We start from the raw sequence: 16,137 nt of genomic DNA, 5'->3' as shown, positions 1-16,137 counted from the left end.
GCGATTTTAGTGACAGTCCCTATTTGTGTACTTCTTTTCTTCTTTTTCTTTGTGATTTGATTGTTGTGTATGCTGTAATGGATAACTTTTTCAAATAAAGAGATAATTAAAAAGTCAAAAAATAAATAAATAAATAAATAAAACATTACTAGATCTACTGATTACCAACAATACAGACCTGATAACAGATGTGGGAATACGGGGCAATTTAGGTAACAGCGATCACAGGTCAACTAGTTTCAGTATAAATCACACAAATAGGAAACATGAAGGGAACACAAAGACACTGAATTTCAAAAGAGCCAACTTCCCTAAACTACAAACCTTGCTAAAAGGCATAAATTGGGATAAAATATTAGGAACAAAGAATACGGAGGAGAGATGGGTTTGCTTTAAGAGCATATTAAATAAGGGCATTAGCCAATGTATCCCATTGGGTAATAAGTTTAAAAGAGCGAACAAACATCCTGGATGGCTTAACTCCAATGTAAAAATGCATATAAAAGCAAAGGAGAAGGCCTTCAAAAAATACAAGGTTGAGGGATCATCCTCAGCATTCAGAATTTATAAAGAATGCAATAAGAAATGTAAGGGTGCAATTAGGATGGCTAAGATAGAACATGAAAGACACATAGCGGAGGAGAGCAAAAAAAATCCCAAGAAATTCTTTAAGTATGTAAACAGTAAAAAAGGGAGGACAGACCATATTGGCCCCATAAAGAATGAGGAAGGACATCTGGTTACAAAGGATGGGGAGATGGCAAAGGTATTGAATTTATTCTTCTCCTCAGTCTTCACGAGTGAATCGGGGGGCTTCAGTAACCAAAACTGCAGTGTTTATCCTCATGACACAACACAGGAAGCACCTACATGGTTAACAGAGGACGGAATTAAAATTAGACTTGAGGAACTTAACATTAATAAATCACCGGGACCAGATGGCTTGCATCCGAGGGTACTTAGGGAACTCAGTCAGGTGATTGCCAGGCCGTTGTTCCTAATTTTTACAGACAGTCCATTGACTGGAATGGTACCAGCTGATTGGAGAAAAGCCAATGTAGCACCAATATTTAAAAAGGGCCCAAAAAACATCCCTGGGAATTACAGACCAGTTAGCCTAACATCAATAGTATGTAAACTCTTGGAGGGGATGATAAGGGACTATATACAAGATTTTAGTAATAAGAATGATATCATTAGCAGTAATCAGCATGGATTCATGAAGAATCGTTCTTGCCAAACCAATCTATTAACCTTCTATGAGGAGGTGAGTTGCCATCTAGATAAAGGAAGGCCCGTAGACGTGGTGTATCTGGATTTTGCAAAAGCATTTGACACAGTTCCCCATAAACGTTTACTGTACAAAATAAGGTGCGTTGGTATGGACCATAGGGTGAGTAAATGGATTGAAAACTGGCTACAAGGGCGTGTTCAGAGGGTGGTGATAAATGGGGAGTACTCAGAATGGTCAGGGGTGGGTAGTGGGGTTCCCCAGGGTTCTGTGCTGGGACCAATCCTATTTAATTTGTTCATAAACGACCTGGAGGATGGGATAAACAGTTCAATCTCTGTATTTGCAGACGATACTAAGCTAAGCAGGGCAATAACTTCTCCGCAGGATGTGGAAATCTTGCAAAAAGACCTGAACAAATTAATGGGGTGGGCGACTACATGGCAAATGAGGTTCAATGTAGAAAAATGTAAAATAATGCATCTGGGTGGCAAAAATATGAATGCAATCTATACACTGGGGGGAGAACCTCTGGGGGAATCTAGGATGGAAAAGGACCTGGGGGTCCTAGTAGATGATAGGCTCAGCAATGGCATGCAATGCCAAGCTGCTGCTAATAAAGCAAACAGAATATTGACATGCATTAAAAGGGGGATCAAATGCAGAGATAAAACGATAATTCTCCCGCTCTACAAGACTCTGGTCCGGCCGCACCTGGAGTATGCTGTCCAGTTCTGGGCACCAGTCCTCAGGAAGGATGTACTGGAAATGGAGCGAGTACAAAGAAGGGCAACAAAGTTAATAAAGGGTCTGGAGGATCTTAGTTATGAGGAAAGGTTGCGAGCACTGAACTTATTCTCTCTGGAGAAGAGACGCTTGAGAGGGGATATGATTTCAATTTACAAATACTGTACTGGTGACCCCACAATAGGGATAAAACTTTTTCGCAGAAGAGAGTTTAATAAGACTCGTGGCCACTCATTACAATTAGAAGAAAAGAGGTTTAACCTTAAACTACGTAGAAGGTTCTTTACTGTAAGAGTGGCAAGGATGTGGAATTCCCTTCCACAGGCGGTGGTCTCAGCGGGGAGCATTGATAGCTTCAAGAAACTATTAGATAATCACCTGAATGACCGCAATATACAGGGATATGTAATGTAATACTGACACATAATCACACACATAGGTTGGACTTGATGGACTTGTGTCTTTTTTCAACCTCACCTACTATGTAACTATGTAATGCGGCGTGGCATGTAGGCGATCAGCCTGTGGCATTGCTGAGGTGTTATGGAAGGCCAGGTTTTTTTGATAGTGGCTTTCAGCTGATCTGGAGTGTTGGGTCTGGCATCTCTCATCTACCTCTTACCCCACAGATTCTCCATGGGGTTTAGGTCAGGCAAGTTTGCTGGCCATTCAAGCACAGTGATGCCATGATCATTAACTATGTATTGGTACTTTTGGCAGTGTGGGCAGGTGCCGAGTCCTGCTGGAAAATGAAATCAGCAACTCCTTAAAGCTGGTCAACAGATAGAAGCATGAAGTGCTCCAGAATTATAGTAGCCCTGGTTGGGCAGCGCTGACTATGGACTTGATAAAACACAGTGGACCAACACCAGCAGATGACATGGCTCCCCAAATCACCACGGACTGTGGAAAATTTTGCATTTCATTTGGAAATCGAGGTCCCAGAGTCTGGAGGAAGAGTGGAGAGGCACAGAATCCAAGTTGCATGAGGTCCAGTGTGAAGTTGCCACAGTCAGTGATGATTTGGGGAGCCAAGTCAACGGCTGGTGTTGGTCCACTGTGTTTTATCCAGTGCAAAGTCAGCGCAGGCCTCTACCAGGAAATTCTAGAGCACTTCATGCTTCCCTCTGCTGACCAGCTTTATGGAGATGCTGATTTCATTTTCCAGCAGGACTCGGCACCTGCCCACACTGCCAAAAGTACCAATACCTGGTTTAATGGTCATGGTATCACTGTGCTTAATTGGCCAGCAAACTCGTCTGACCTAAACCCCATAGAGAATATGTGGGGTATTGTCAAAAGGAAGATGAGAGACACCAGACCCAACATGCAATTGAGCTGAAAGCCACTATTAAAGCAACCTGGGCTTTCATAACACCTCAGCATTGCCACAGGCTGATTGCTTCCATGCCGCTCCGCATTGATGCAGTAATTCATGCAAAAGAGCCCAAAGTATGGAGTGCATACTATACTGTACATGGACATACTTTTCAGTAAGCCAACATTTCTGTATTAAAGATCCTTTTTTTATTAGTCTTACGTAATATTCTAATTTTCTGAGATACTGAATTTTGAGTTTTCACTAGCTGTAAGCCATAATCATCAAAATTAAAAGAAAGAAATGCTTGAAATATATCACTCTGGGTGTAAGGCATCTATATAAAATATATGAGTTTTACCTTTTGAACTGAATTACTGAAATAATTTAACTTTTTGATGATATTCTAATTTTATGAGATGCACCTGTATATTTAGTGTTTACTTATCTCTCTCCAAAGCTCTAAGTGTGGTTTCTCTCTGGTGCTTTGTTCCTCTGTTATCAGCATGAGTCACTTCTGACGAGTTCTCAGACACAAGATAACAGTAGCTGAAAATTTGTGTCAGGGAGGCAGCTTAGAGGTAGATAAGCAGGGAGCTTGTCTATTCAGACTATAGCTCTGCATGTTTCTTCAGATGTTTCTTCATTCCTCTGCCTATGTGGAGGGGGGGTGGGGTGTCCCTTCCCTCCAATCAGCTCTCACACGGTGTAAGCCCAGTCTCCCCACCCACCCCTATGTGCTGCTGGCAGATGAAGGAAATATTGTTAACACGATCTGTAATTTCCAAAGAGTGTAGAAAGGGGAAGACAGCAGATATACAAGTAAAACGTGGAAGAATTTGTTTTATCTCGGTGTATCATCTGAGGCTATTCACTTCACTGGGTATATGTGAGAGTTTACAACCACTTTAAAAATTGAAATTCACTTCCCTGTGTGTGTCATATCATTCGAATGGGCCTGTCAACTACAAATCGATTACTGGCAGAAGCAAACAATCATAAAATAAATCAATAATTTATCAAAGCACGTATGGCCACCATTAGTCAGCACTCTGTATTGTCCCCACCTCTGTAAGCCAATCTCTATGCTTTCTTCTGCCATTCATTAGTAGGAGTGCCACTCGCATATTCAGCTGAGCAGTAGCAACTCAGCAGATTACATTGGCAGAACTGGAAAGTGTATTCAAAACTTTTGAATGAATACTAAACTTACAGTACATTTATTATTATGATCCAACCCACCACAATTTGCTACATGACAGCAGGAGGAGAGTAACCATACTTTTCAGATCCGGCCATTCTGCAGACTCCTGGCCACTGCTTCTCCACCTGACTGTTCTTTGTACTCTTATGCCCCGTACACACGATAGGATTTTCCGACAAAAAAATCCATGTTTTTTTCTGACGGATGTTGACTCAAACTTGTCTTGCATACACACGGTCACACAAATCTTGTAGGAAATTCTGAACGTCAAGAACGCGATGACGTACAACACGTACGATGAGCCGAGAACAATGAAGTTCAATAGCCAGTGCGGCTCTTCTGCTTGATTCCGAGCATGCGTGGAACTATGTGCGTTGGAATTGTGTACACACGATCGGAATTTACGACAACGGATTTTGTTGTCGGAAAATTTGAGAACCAGCTCTCAAATTTTGTGTGACGGAAATTATGATGAAAAATGTCCGATGGAGCCTACACACGGTCGGAATTTCCGACAACAAGCTCCCATAGAACATTTTCCCTCGGAAAATCCTATCGTGTGTACGGGGCATAAGTGTATATCACTGCACTGGTGACTCCCACCCCAAGTTCTGTCCCTTATGTAAGACCTACCAGTACCTTCCCCTTCTGCTCCCAGCATCAGACACATGCTCTAATGACAGGTGACATTAACTCCGGCAGCAAAGGCTAATGCCGAAAGCCTGATATTACCATTTTTTGTGATGAGGCCAACCTGTATAGAAGCAAAAATCTAGCAATTATATGAGCATCAATGATAGAAGATGCCATTACCTTTGAATACATGATTTTTTTGGATTCCTTATTGACTGCTTTATTACTGTGATCTAACCTCTGTAATTGTCCTCCAATGGAGGAAGAAACCTACCTATCGGTATCTTTTTTATTGTATGGCCACGCAGGCAGAGTGTTGCAATCCCCTACGTAAAAGTCGGAGATAATTTGACTTGAAGAGTACTCGCATTGTGCTTTCATGGCAATTTGCTTAATTAGAGATGTTGAGATAGGAACAGCACATTCTGAAGGCTCATCTTCTTCTCTGAAGGTAAATAGAAAACAGATACAGTATATATGGTTAGATGAGAAAAACAATTTCCTACAGAACAGGTAACATTGAACAGAATATATAGAAAAAAAGGAGACTTACGGGGGGGGGGGGGGGGGTCCCTTATGAGTTCTGGCAAAATTTAGGAAGCTGGTGGATACTTCAACTTAAACTTGTCCACTAGAGACATGACTACATAACTGGGTCTAACAGCAAACTATCAGGGACCATGAATCAGACCAAGACAGAAGTATAGTTAAATCACACTTGTTTAATAATAATAATAATAATAATAATAATAAGTTAAATAGAGTAAGCGTAGTCGAAACAAGCCAGAGTTCAGTAACCAGATCGGGTAGTCAGCCAAGCAAACGCCAGAGAGCCAGAGATAAACGTAGTAGTACAGCAAGCAGGATCAGGAGCCAGAAGGAACGTCAGCCGAGCAAGTCTTCAACAGGAACGCAGGAGAAAGTCTCTGTGATGTTGACAAAGGCGAAGGCAGAGATCAAGTGAGCTGGACGACTTTAAGTAGACAAGACTGACGAGCAGAATCAACAACAACTGGGTAACTGTGGAGAGAGATGGGAGCTGGCAATTAGCCAACAGCTGAGCGGCCAGCTCAGAGAAGGAAGGGCTGAGCCCAGCCCTGACACAAACTCTCTTCAGATCTGTCTGGTCTGTCATGTTTCATTTCAAAGCAGTTCCACTGTCAAGATAACAACTGATCACATCAAGTGAACAAATGTATCAATCTTCATACATAGCTCCGCATTGTCTTTGGAGCTGTACAAGATGAAAACTTGTATGACAACGGTGTAAAAGCAGACACTGTTTAAAGTGGTTCTAAAACCTAAATATATTTTACCTTAGGTAAAAAATGTTTAGGCATCAGTATTCCCCCACCCCTTTTACTTAACTGAGCCAGCTGTGCATGTCTGCAACTCTTCTCACCCATCACTTCCTGGTCTCACTGGCTTTGGTGAGGCAGTGGGAGCCACTGGCTCTCGCCGCTGTCAATCAAAGCCAGTGATAAGGGAGCGGGGGTGGGGCCGATTCCCGCTGTCTGTGTATATAGGGGCAGGCAGCAAGGCTCAAGTACCCCCATAGGGAAGGAGCCAGGAGTGTCAGCAGAGGACCCAAGAAGGGGAGGTTAGGGGCCACTCTTGTGCAATTCTGTTTGCAACCTGTTTGTTATCTTAAATAAAAGCATTTACAATCACTTTAAATTGAGTGTGGGAGATATATTTTATTATAAATTAAAGGATTTTGTCCCCAAATGAAGTCTATCTTTTGGGGATACAGAATTGCTATTTAGGTTTCCATTTAAAAAACAGTGATATAGATGTACTTTAGGAAATAAAATGAAGCTGTGTATTTTTACAAATATGCACAACGCTTCAAAGGCTTCAGTCTCCCAGAGCCAGTGGAATGCAATGCACATTTGTAAAGTACGTCACTGGATGAAAGAAAGAACAAACGAAAGAACGAACAAATGAAAAAAACGAACAAAAGAAAGAAGGCTGAAAAGAAAACTGGGCACACAGTCTGGTCACATAACCTGTCAAAGTCCCATGACTTGCTCTCCACCAATCATGGAGCATTCTCTGCTGCATTAGGAAAGAAAATTCCATGGGGCACTGCAGGGTCCAAATCATAACTCACATTTTTATAAATGGGCTGTAAAATATGGGCCATGATGTGTGCACACTAGCGGAGTATAAGGGAAAGCAGATAGGAGTATTTGATTTCTGGGTATGATTGTGCCCTTTAATTTATTACATGCTATGGTGTGCAAAAAAAAAAAAAAAAAAAGCAGTCTACAGGAGGTGGGTACAAGCACGTGCTTGTTGGGCATTAGGGGTGGAAAAGTACAAAGGAGTGGGGTTTATGGGTGGTAGACAAAAAAAAAAAAAAAAAAACCACACCTATTTTACTACTCAGTAGGGATGGGATGGGGTGGGCAATGTTGCATCCAAGTATCTATATTTTCTGACCAAGTTGAGTTCTGGATAAGATGCATGATTGTGAAGAAACAAAACGCACTCGCCACCCTAAACAGCCATGCTGTAGGGAAGCTGTACCTTGCTTGGAATGTTAGGTGATGAGTGAGGTCTGGCTCGATGTTCTGCAGCTGCTTTTCTAGTCCTTTTCCAGGAATCACTTGTGCTTCATCTAGGCCAAGGCTTCTCTTTTCTAAATGTACAATAATGGGATCAGGAAGATGGCTCCTCATGATAAAGAGGGGGCTGAACACGATCTAAAAAACAAAGAACAGAATGACATTACTTTCTGCATTATCCAGCTGCCTAATGTTGTAAATTTCAGCTTCTAAGGTCGCAGTGACCTTCATACTCTCCAGCACATGGGAGGTCACTGTGTTGTGCTATTTATTACTCACCATCCTTTGCTGTGCTTGAGAGTTAGGCTCCAAGGTTAGCAGTGTGCACCACACGTAAATAATGGCTCTGTTTGATGATGGCACCTGTGAGCAATGAAACGGATATTACCAAAGGAACTTATCTTGGAGCTTCTGCTACTATTTCCTGCTTTTAATTTGACAATACGTTATGCACATTGAAATCAGCCAGAACAGTCTTTGTAAATTGATGAAATGAAAGAATTTAATTGATTTCTAAGAGGACCTGCTTAACGGCACCTTTCTAGCTACATTACAGAGGTGAAGAAACAAATTTGGGTCCTTGATATCCCATTGCTGATGCAAATATAAATGACTCACTAAATGGAACAAACCTGTGAACATAAAATTCTGTTCTCTTTAATAAATATAAAGTGAGGATGTTACCCACAAGGAGTACTGAATGAAGGTTAAACAGTCATTTCTGCCTCTGGGGCCCTTATAGCCATTAGTATGTTTGCTTACACGGTTTCAAATGCATGAGTATACTGTAAATCTGGTGTGAACAATCCTTTTTACATCTCATTTAACCTTTTCCTCTGATTACCATAGGTGAGCAAACCTTCATCATATTACACCAGGGGTCTTCAAACTATGGCCCTCCAGTTGTTCAGGAACTACTATTCCCATCATGCCTTGTCATGTCTGTGAATGTCAGAGTTTCACAATGCCTCATGGGATGTGTAGTTCCACAACAGCTGGAGGGCCGTAGTTTGAAGATCCCTGTATTACACCAATTAGCTGGCCAATATTTTCCTGCAACTGTAAGATGAATGCCTGATTATGTTCTCTATTAGGAATAAAAAAATATATAGTATTCAGTGGCAGGAGTGTAACAGTATCATATGAACTTGATTGGTGTTAGAGTCGGTTCACACTGAGGCAGCGCGACTGCCTCAGATGACTTGAACACGACTGCAGCGGCGACTTGCAAAACGACTTCTATATAGAAGTCAATGCAAGTCGCCTCAAGTCACCTCCAAAGTAGTACAGGAAGCTTTTTCTAAGTCAGAGCGACGAACGGTTCCATTGTACAGAACGGGACGCGACTTGTCAGGCGGCTAAGTCCCCTGACAAGTCGTCCCAGTGTGAACCGGTTCTTAGGGTTGGAAATGTGGCAATAAGGTGTCACTGCCAGTGTACTAGAAAAATAAAAGTTACATTTTTACTGGACTGGGCTTTTATAGAGGAAAAGGCCCGCTTATTTTGTTCTGGATGGTGTCTGTCGGAAATAGCTCAGATCCAAATTTTGGTGTTGCCCCTTTCAATTGAGGAAGAAGGCAGCTCTACAACTCTTTTCTTAGCAACATTCCTTCCTTGTAGCACTTGTGTTTTGCATAAAGTTGGTATGTTTTCCCCAAGTTTGTATGGGTTTTCTTTGGATGTATCAATTGCTTCCCATAATTCTAGGGTTATGTGCATTTGATGAAACCAGCTTTAATCCAAATCTACTATTTCCCATGGCTAGCCCTAATGTCCTTCTGAGATAGAAGAAGAGGACTCGGCATTGTGCATGTACCTCAGCCCTGTAAAAAAGAAGAATTGACATCTGCTATTATCAGCCTGATATGTGCTGGCCGATGTGCCTAATGACAATGATGGACTTGCACATACACACAACACTATTATTGCACAGAATTTCCAAGCTGAAACATAAATGCCATCTTCCACAGCCAATAAATCCAGACACATGCAAACAATCCACACCCACCCCAGACCCCACTGACACTCAGCAAGATGCAATGAACATGAAGTCTGCTGAACATCGCAGTAAGGGAGGAATTTATTGTGTCAAGGAAGATTTTTTTTTTCTTTTTGGAAGGGCAGGAAATCCATGTCTAACATATCAAGAGTAAAGCAAACAGATGTAAGATATCTACATCACATAATCAAAGAGTAAGGGGCTTGCCAACTTCTAAACAAGCCAGGAACATAGGGTGTGTAAATGAGCGCATTGCTTAAACATTTTCTCACACACAAGCTGCGCAGTGCTCCCCAGTAGCGTGTCTTGTAATGTGATCAAGATACATCACTACTGCAGGCTAGAGCAATATCTTATTTTACAGCCACCCAGACCTTTACCTTCCAATGATGCTAACCCAAATATGGACAAGCTGCAGACCTCCAACTTGCTGAGGTTCCATAAGTCCCAGCACTCCCCACGTCCTGCTTTCTAGACAAACTGTAGATATTAAACTCTGGAGGTCTTGCAAGTACCAGCATACCCTAGTATTCATGAAGAGACTAAACTGGGTTTGGGCAAGCTGTAGACCTCCAGGTGTTAAATTGGTTAAGTTCCCAGGCCATGTCCTAGTCACAATAAACCCACTAGAAGCTACTTTCCAAATCCCCATTTTAACTCTCCTCAAGCTGCAGTCAAGTGATAATACAGCACAAGGTTCTAATCGCTGTTTATGTCTTCAGTGAGTTCCTCATCCAGGTGTTCATATCATACAGTGACATGGACAACTCTTATTGGCTGGCCAGCAGAGGGGTCCTCTCAGGATCCAGATAAGGACCAAAGTCAAACCAAGGGGAGTGAAGGGGACTGGCTGAGGAGGCTGGATTATCAGACAGCGCAGGTGGAAACTGCATCAGCGAGGGATCTGGATTTGGGAACTGAGTTTTATAAACTTGGGACTTGTGTTGGGTCTTTATTGATAATTGGTGACCCATTGGGAGGATTACTCTTCTCTTCTTATTCCACTGTCACTGGTAATGGAAGTGGATGAACAGGATACTCACCAGAGACACAAATAGCAATAAGGACCTTTTTGTGTAACATAATGGACAACAGTTAGAACCTGCAACAAGCTTGTATTGCTATCTATGTCTACAATGAGATTTGCTCTCACTCTATGTCCAGGGAATGCCTTGTGAATAGCTGTGCAACAAGGTGTAGCTGTGAGAGGGAATAAGAGGAAATCTACCCAACAATAATACAGCAAAACCTAAGTTAGGTTCTAATCCTTCCTCCTGGGCTTTAATTATTGAGAACCTGAATAAATCAACATGAAAGGGAAAAAAGGAAGTGGACATCTTTTTCACTATATGGTTTAGATATGAATTACATTTCTAATTTTTATGGAAAAATAAGGGAAAATTGATAACCAATTGCTTTGTGGCTTAGCAATCTCTTGGTGACACTTATATAAAGCATCAACAAATTTAAGGTATACCTAAAGTGTACTTGGATAATTATTTGCTATCTCGACTGTTCTACTTCATTAAACTCATAAATGGGAGAAGAACCTGTGAAACACTTTCAGTCTAAGACTCAGAATCCCTCAAGCTGGGGCCCTTTTGATGAGTTTAATTATCAATATATTTATATGCATGCATTTATATAGTGTCAACATATCACACAGTTATTTACAAAATATATAAATCAATTGTGGTATTTGGGGGTTATTTAGCTTCAGTGTAGAGCTTACCAGTGAGCTGAGTCTACGCCAGATATGCAGTTTAAGGGCTTTTTTGGCCCATGTTTATTGAAGTAAAAGAAAAACAGTCCATCCAGGATTCCCATGCAGGGGTTTCTTCCATAAAGCAATAATGAAATAAATGGAAAATACAGAGCCACCTGGCTCTCTGGTCAGCACTGCTGTTCAGGCTTTGACCTCGGTCCTCTTGACCCTGTAACTGTGTCCCTGTTTGGTAACCACACTGTACCTCTGGTGCCACTCTCTCTTACAGCTTCCTGGCTTACGTTATTGCCACACGGCTGCTTCAGGCCTGTAGCCTAGGCCTTAGGTCTGCTCCTTAGAACAAAAGGGTTTCCTTGAGTTAAGCTGTCTCCTAGCTTACTCCTGATGAGCACCTTGCTGCTCTGTCACAAAGTACATCTGCCTCCTGCAGACATGCATGCTCTGGCTACACCCATGCAGTCTCTGACTCCTGCAGAGGAATGGGAGTCCACCTGACTCCCATGCACAGACTTCATGTCTGTTGGGTGGGGCCCTGAGCCACAGCAAGGTCAAAACTAAATAGCCCAGCACACAGCTGTGCAATCAGCGTGCCTTTCTCTCCAAAATCTGGTGTAAACCAGCAATATTCCAGGTAGCACAGGGTCCCAATGCCATACAATTTACATAATTCATTCTTTATCCCCTTAAAGGAGTTATTATGTTAAATGCTAATTTTAGCACTCTTACCTTGTATATTAACTTTTTTTTTAGCTACTAATCAGAGTACATTTTGCTGAAGTCAAACTAGTACAAGTTTAACTCTTATAAGTTAAAATGGGTTACTGCACTTAGAGCAACTCTGTGGGTGAATTAAAATTCAAAGTGAAGAGGCCCCCTGCGAGGTAGACATTGAATACACACATCTCATGCTGCCCACACCACTGATCTCTGCCATAGTTAAGAGAAACTGAAGACCCAGTCGTTTCTGATGCCTCAGGAAGTTCCAATTTCCATGTCCCCCACTGCTCAGTAGTTTGATCCACTGGCTCCTATGTCAATACTGTGTCCTATTGTGTATTGTGTAGAAGCCAATGGTAAAAAGCAACAGTGTGTCATGGAACCAGAAAATCGACTCTCCAGGAAGTCTCAGATTCTGCAGGATCATTAGTAGACGGCCTCTCTTCACCAATAACAACAACAACTTTAGCTTATTTAGTGCCTTTAGGTTTGTTCACACCAGATGTATTGGGGCTACACTGGCTGCTATTTGCAGTTCAGTCCAAGTGCATAGACAAGACAAAATGTCTTGTTTCTTATGTTGAAAAAATGAAGGAAGAACCCCCTGACGGGGCTTTAAAGCAGCCAATAAAAAACAAAATGAATGGTCAAAACGTAATTTTATTAGTATAAAAAGGATAATGAAAAATTAATAAATAAATTCTGACCTATAGAGTCAGGACATGAACTGGATTACAATGTTAAATAAGCAAAAATAGAATAAAAAACACACACAACGGACGGTGCCCGTTGTTGGGAACAATGTGCAATACAATGTGTTATTGACAAAAAGATCATAGATATTGGAATCCTGACGTGTTTCGACCCTATTTGGGTCTTCTTCAGAAGATAATTGTTAACTGTGGAAATATAAGCATGTATCAAACCAAATATAAAACTAAAAAAAAACCCACAAAAAAAAACGTGTTTGTGGGGGGTAATATATGCGTGATCCCTCGTAAGGCATGTGTTGGTCTACCATCTGCTTCCTGAGGAGCTGACCGGTTATTGGGGAGACAGAAGATACAGGAGTGACTATACCCGTTCTTTGTCATGAACACTTTGAACTATCGGAAACCTTGTGATTGGTAATTATACAATCTTGGTAGATATGCTGTGTTACATATGCAAGCCTGTCATTGCTGAGTTTTATATTTGGTTTGATACATGCTTATATTTCCACAGTTAACAATTATCCACTGAAGAAGACCCAAATAGGGTCGAAACGCGTCAGGATTCCAATATCTATGATCTTGTTGTCAATAACACATTGTATTGCACATTGTTCCCAACAACGGGCACCGTCCGTTGTGTGTGTGTTTTTTATTCTATTTTTGCTTACTTAACATTGTAATCCAGTTCATGTCCTGACTCTATAGGTCAGAATTTATTTATTCGTTTTTCATTATCCTTTTTATACTAATAAAATTACATTTTGACCATTCATTTTGTTTTTTATTGGCTGCTTTAAAGCCCCGTCAGGGGGTTCTTCCTTCATTTTTTATGCATCTTTATGGGGTGCGCAGCCCATTGGTCTGTACTCATGTGAGTGTCTCCTGTCGATCATTCTTTTGTTTCTTATGTTGTCAGTTCACAGCACAGCAGTGCTGTGGTGTGTGTGCTGAAAACAAAAGTATTGCACAAAGTACTTTTCTTCAGAGCAGTGGGTTGCAACGCAAACCACTTCATCGCAATGCCAATGTGGTGAATAGAACGTCACCAATTACATTTCAGTAATATTCTCTGAAAAATGATAGAATAAACAGTGCAAGGATTTTGAAATCAATGCAACATAGATAGCCAGTGCAAGGACTTGAGAATAGGAGTAACATGATCACTTGTATTAGGCCTTGTCAGAATTATGGCAGCCAAATCATGGACATATTGTAGTCTGTCTAGTGTGGATTTAGGTAACCCAGCAAGTAGAGAACTACATTAGTTCAAGTCAGGAGAGCACATATGTATTGATCAGCTTTTCAGCCACAGTGTATAATATAGGGTGTAGTCAAGCAAAGTAGAAAAAAAACATGTTCTCTAATGTAGAAATCAGCAGTGTGGACAGCAGAAGCAGAGAGTATTCAAGTCCATTTAAGTGTAGTATTCGAACCCAAATTGACCAATAGAATCCATTTTGTTCTGGTATGACTTCAGTAGAACTTACTAACCTACTTTGAGTGGTAGCTATGAGTTACATCACATAAGAAGAAAACTTATGAATATAAAATCATTAGTATACAAGGTCATTGGGTGTCTGCCAACAAGTCTTGGTGAACTGATTGGTTGACTGTGTCAACAGTGATCCTATTGTGTATTGTGTAGAAGTCAGTGGTAAAAGCGACAGTGTGTCATGGGACCAGAATACATGCTAGGGGGAGCACAACTGAGGGAGTCAATGGTGGAAAAGGATCTCTGGGTTTTGGTAGATCATAAGCTTAATACGAGCATGCAATGCCAAGCTGCGGTTTCCAAAGCGAGCAAAGTCCTTTCTTGTATTAAGAGAGGTATGGACTCCAGAGAGAGAAATATTATTTTGCCCCTGTACAAATCATTAGTAAGATCTCATCTGGAATATGCAGTTCAGTTTTGGGCACCAATTCACAAAAAGGATATCGGGGAACTGAAAAAAGGTGCAGAGAAGGGCAACCAAATTGATATGAGGCATGGAGTTGCTCAGCTAGGAGGAAAGATTAGGGGAAATTAATTTATTCTCTCTTGAGAAGAGGAGATTAACTGGGGATACGATCAACATATATAAATAGATAAGTGGTCCATATAGTGAACTTGGTGTAGTGTAATTCACTTTAAGGTCATCACAGAGGACAAGGGGACAATCTTTATGTCTGGAGGAAAAGAGATTTCATCTCCAAATACAGAAAGGTTTCTTCACAGTAAGAGCTGTGAAAATGTGGAATAGACTCCCTCCAGAGCTGATTCTGGCCAGCTCAGTAGATTGCTTTAAAAAGGCCTGGATTCTTTGCTAAATGTACATAATATAACTGGGTACTAACATTTATAGGTAAAGTTCATCCAGGGAAAATCCTCTCGGGGTATTCAGGAAGGAATTTTTTCCCCTGCTGTAGCAAATTGGATCATGCTTTGCTGGGGTTTTTCACCTTCCTCTGGATCAACTGTGGGTATAGGATTGTGTATATTGGATTGTATAATTTTTTTTTTGGTTGAACTAGATGGGCTTATGTCTTTTTTCAACCTGACTAACTATGATCCTCTCCTTTGAATGAGACTGCATGGCCAAATAACCAGCCACAAAGGTAGAGCTATTTCCAGTTTTCTAAAGGAGTGTTCTACTGTCTCTTGTACCTTTATTTAATTTATTAGGGTAGGATTGCAAGGACAGCTGTTGATTATAGAGTATTGGGTTGTTTTAATGCAGAACAGCAATAACATAAAAAAGCTATTGTATATTCCAGTTTAATAAACATGTCATAATGGGGATAAATTCCAGCATTACTTCAGTAGGCACCAGCAGCAGAAGGTCCCTAGAAATTATTTAAAGGCATCAGCGCTGTATGTTCCCCAACCCTGTGACATTTGCAAAAGGAATCTTTGAACTGAAATGTCAACAAAAATCTCACAGTATATAAATAATACACATATAACTGTGCCCACACGCAGTGGATGTTTAGGCAAGTCTCTGAAAAAATAAATAGCAAAGATGACAATTTGAATTCCTGTGCCGCAGTAACTGACTGGAGGGCGATTTGTAAAGTGAAGGTCTGACTATGAGAGCACTGTTTTCTGAAGCACAGAGAAAATGGAATTAAATTTATACAGTACAAACAAATGACTATTTTGGCCAATTACAAAATTCTCAGAGGCATGATTTGGTATTTGGTTACTTGATCTTTAACAATAATTTTATAATTAAAGCTCCAACAAAACTCAAAATCTGTCATTTTGTATTCTTGGTTAGTGAAAGTTTTTTTAGCCTTGAG

At 40.9% G+C, this 16,137-nt stretch overlaps 1 protein-coding gene across 1 annotated transcript in view; it reads right to left on the bottom strand.

Moving 5' to 3' along the window:
- The window catches only part of VPS13B (vacuolar protein sorting 13 homolog B), a 1,301,055-nt gene that overhangs the window by 112,933 nt on the left and 1,171,985 nt on the right, over positions 1-16,137 (bottom strand). The window contains exons 36-38 of the mRNA XM_073632833.1: positions 7,983-8,066; positions 7,666-7,841; positions 5,408-5,578 (exon numbers count right to left, since the gene is read on the bottom strand). Coding sequence (XP_073488934.1) covers positions 5,408-5,578; positions 7,666-7,841; positions 7,983-8,066 — 431 coding nt within the window. The remainder of the gene's footprint in view (positions 1-5,407; positions 5,579-7,665; positions 7,842-7,982; positions 8,067-16,137) is intronic.

Source organism: Aquarana catesbeiana, linkage group LG05 (assembly GCF_042186555.1).
Source record: "Aquarana catesbeiana isolate 2022-GZ linkage group LG05, ASM4218655v1, whole genome shotgun sequence".
In the NCBI taxonomy this organism is placed as follows: domain Eukaryota; kingdom Metazoa; phylum Chordata; class Amphibia; order Anura; family Ranidae; genus Aquarana; species Aquarana catesbeiana.
Note: the sequence above shows the minus strand (reverse complement) of the source record. Positions and strands in the feature narration are given on the sequence as shown.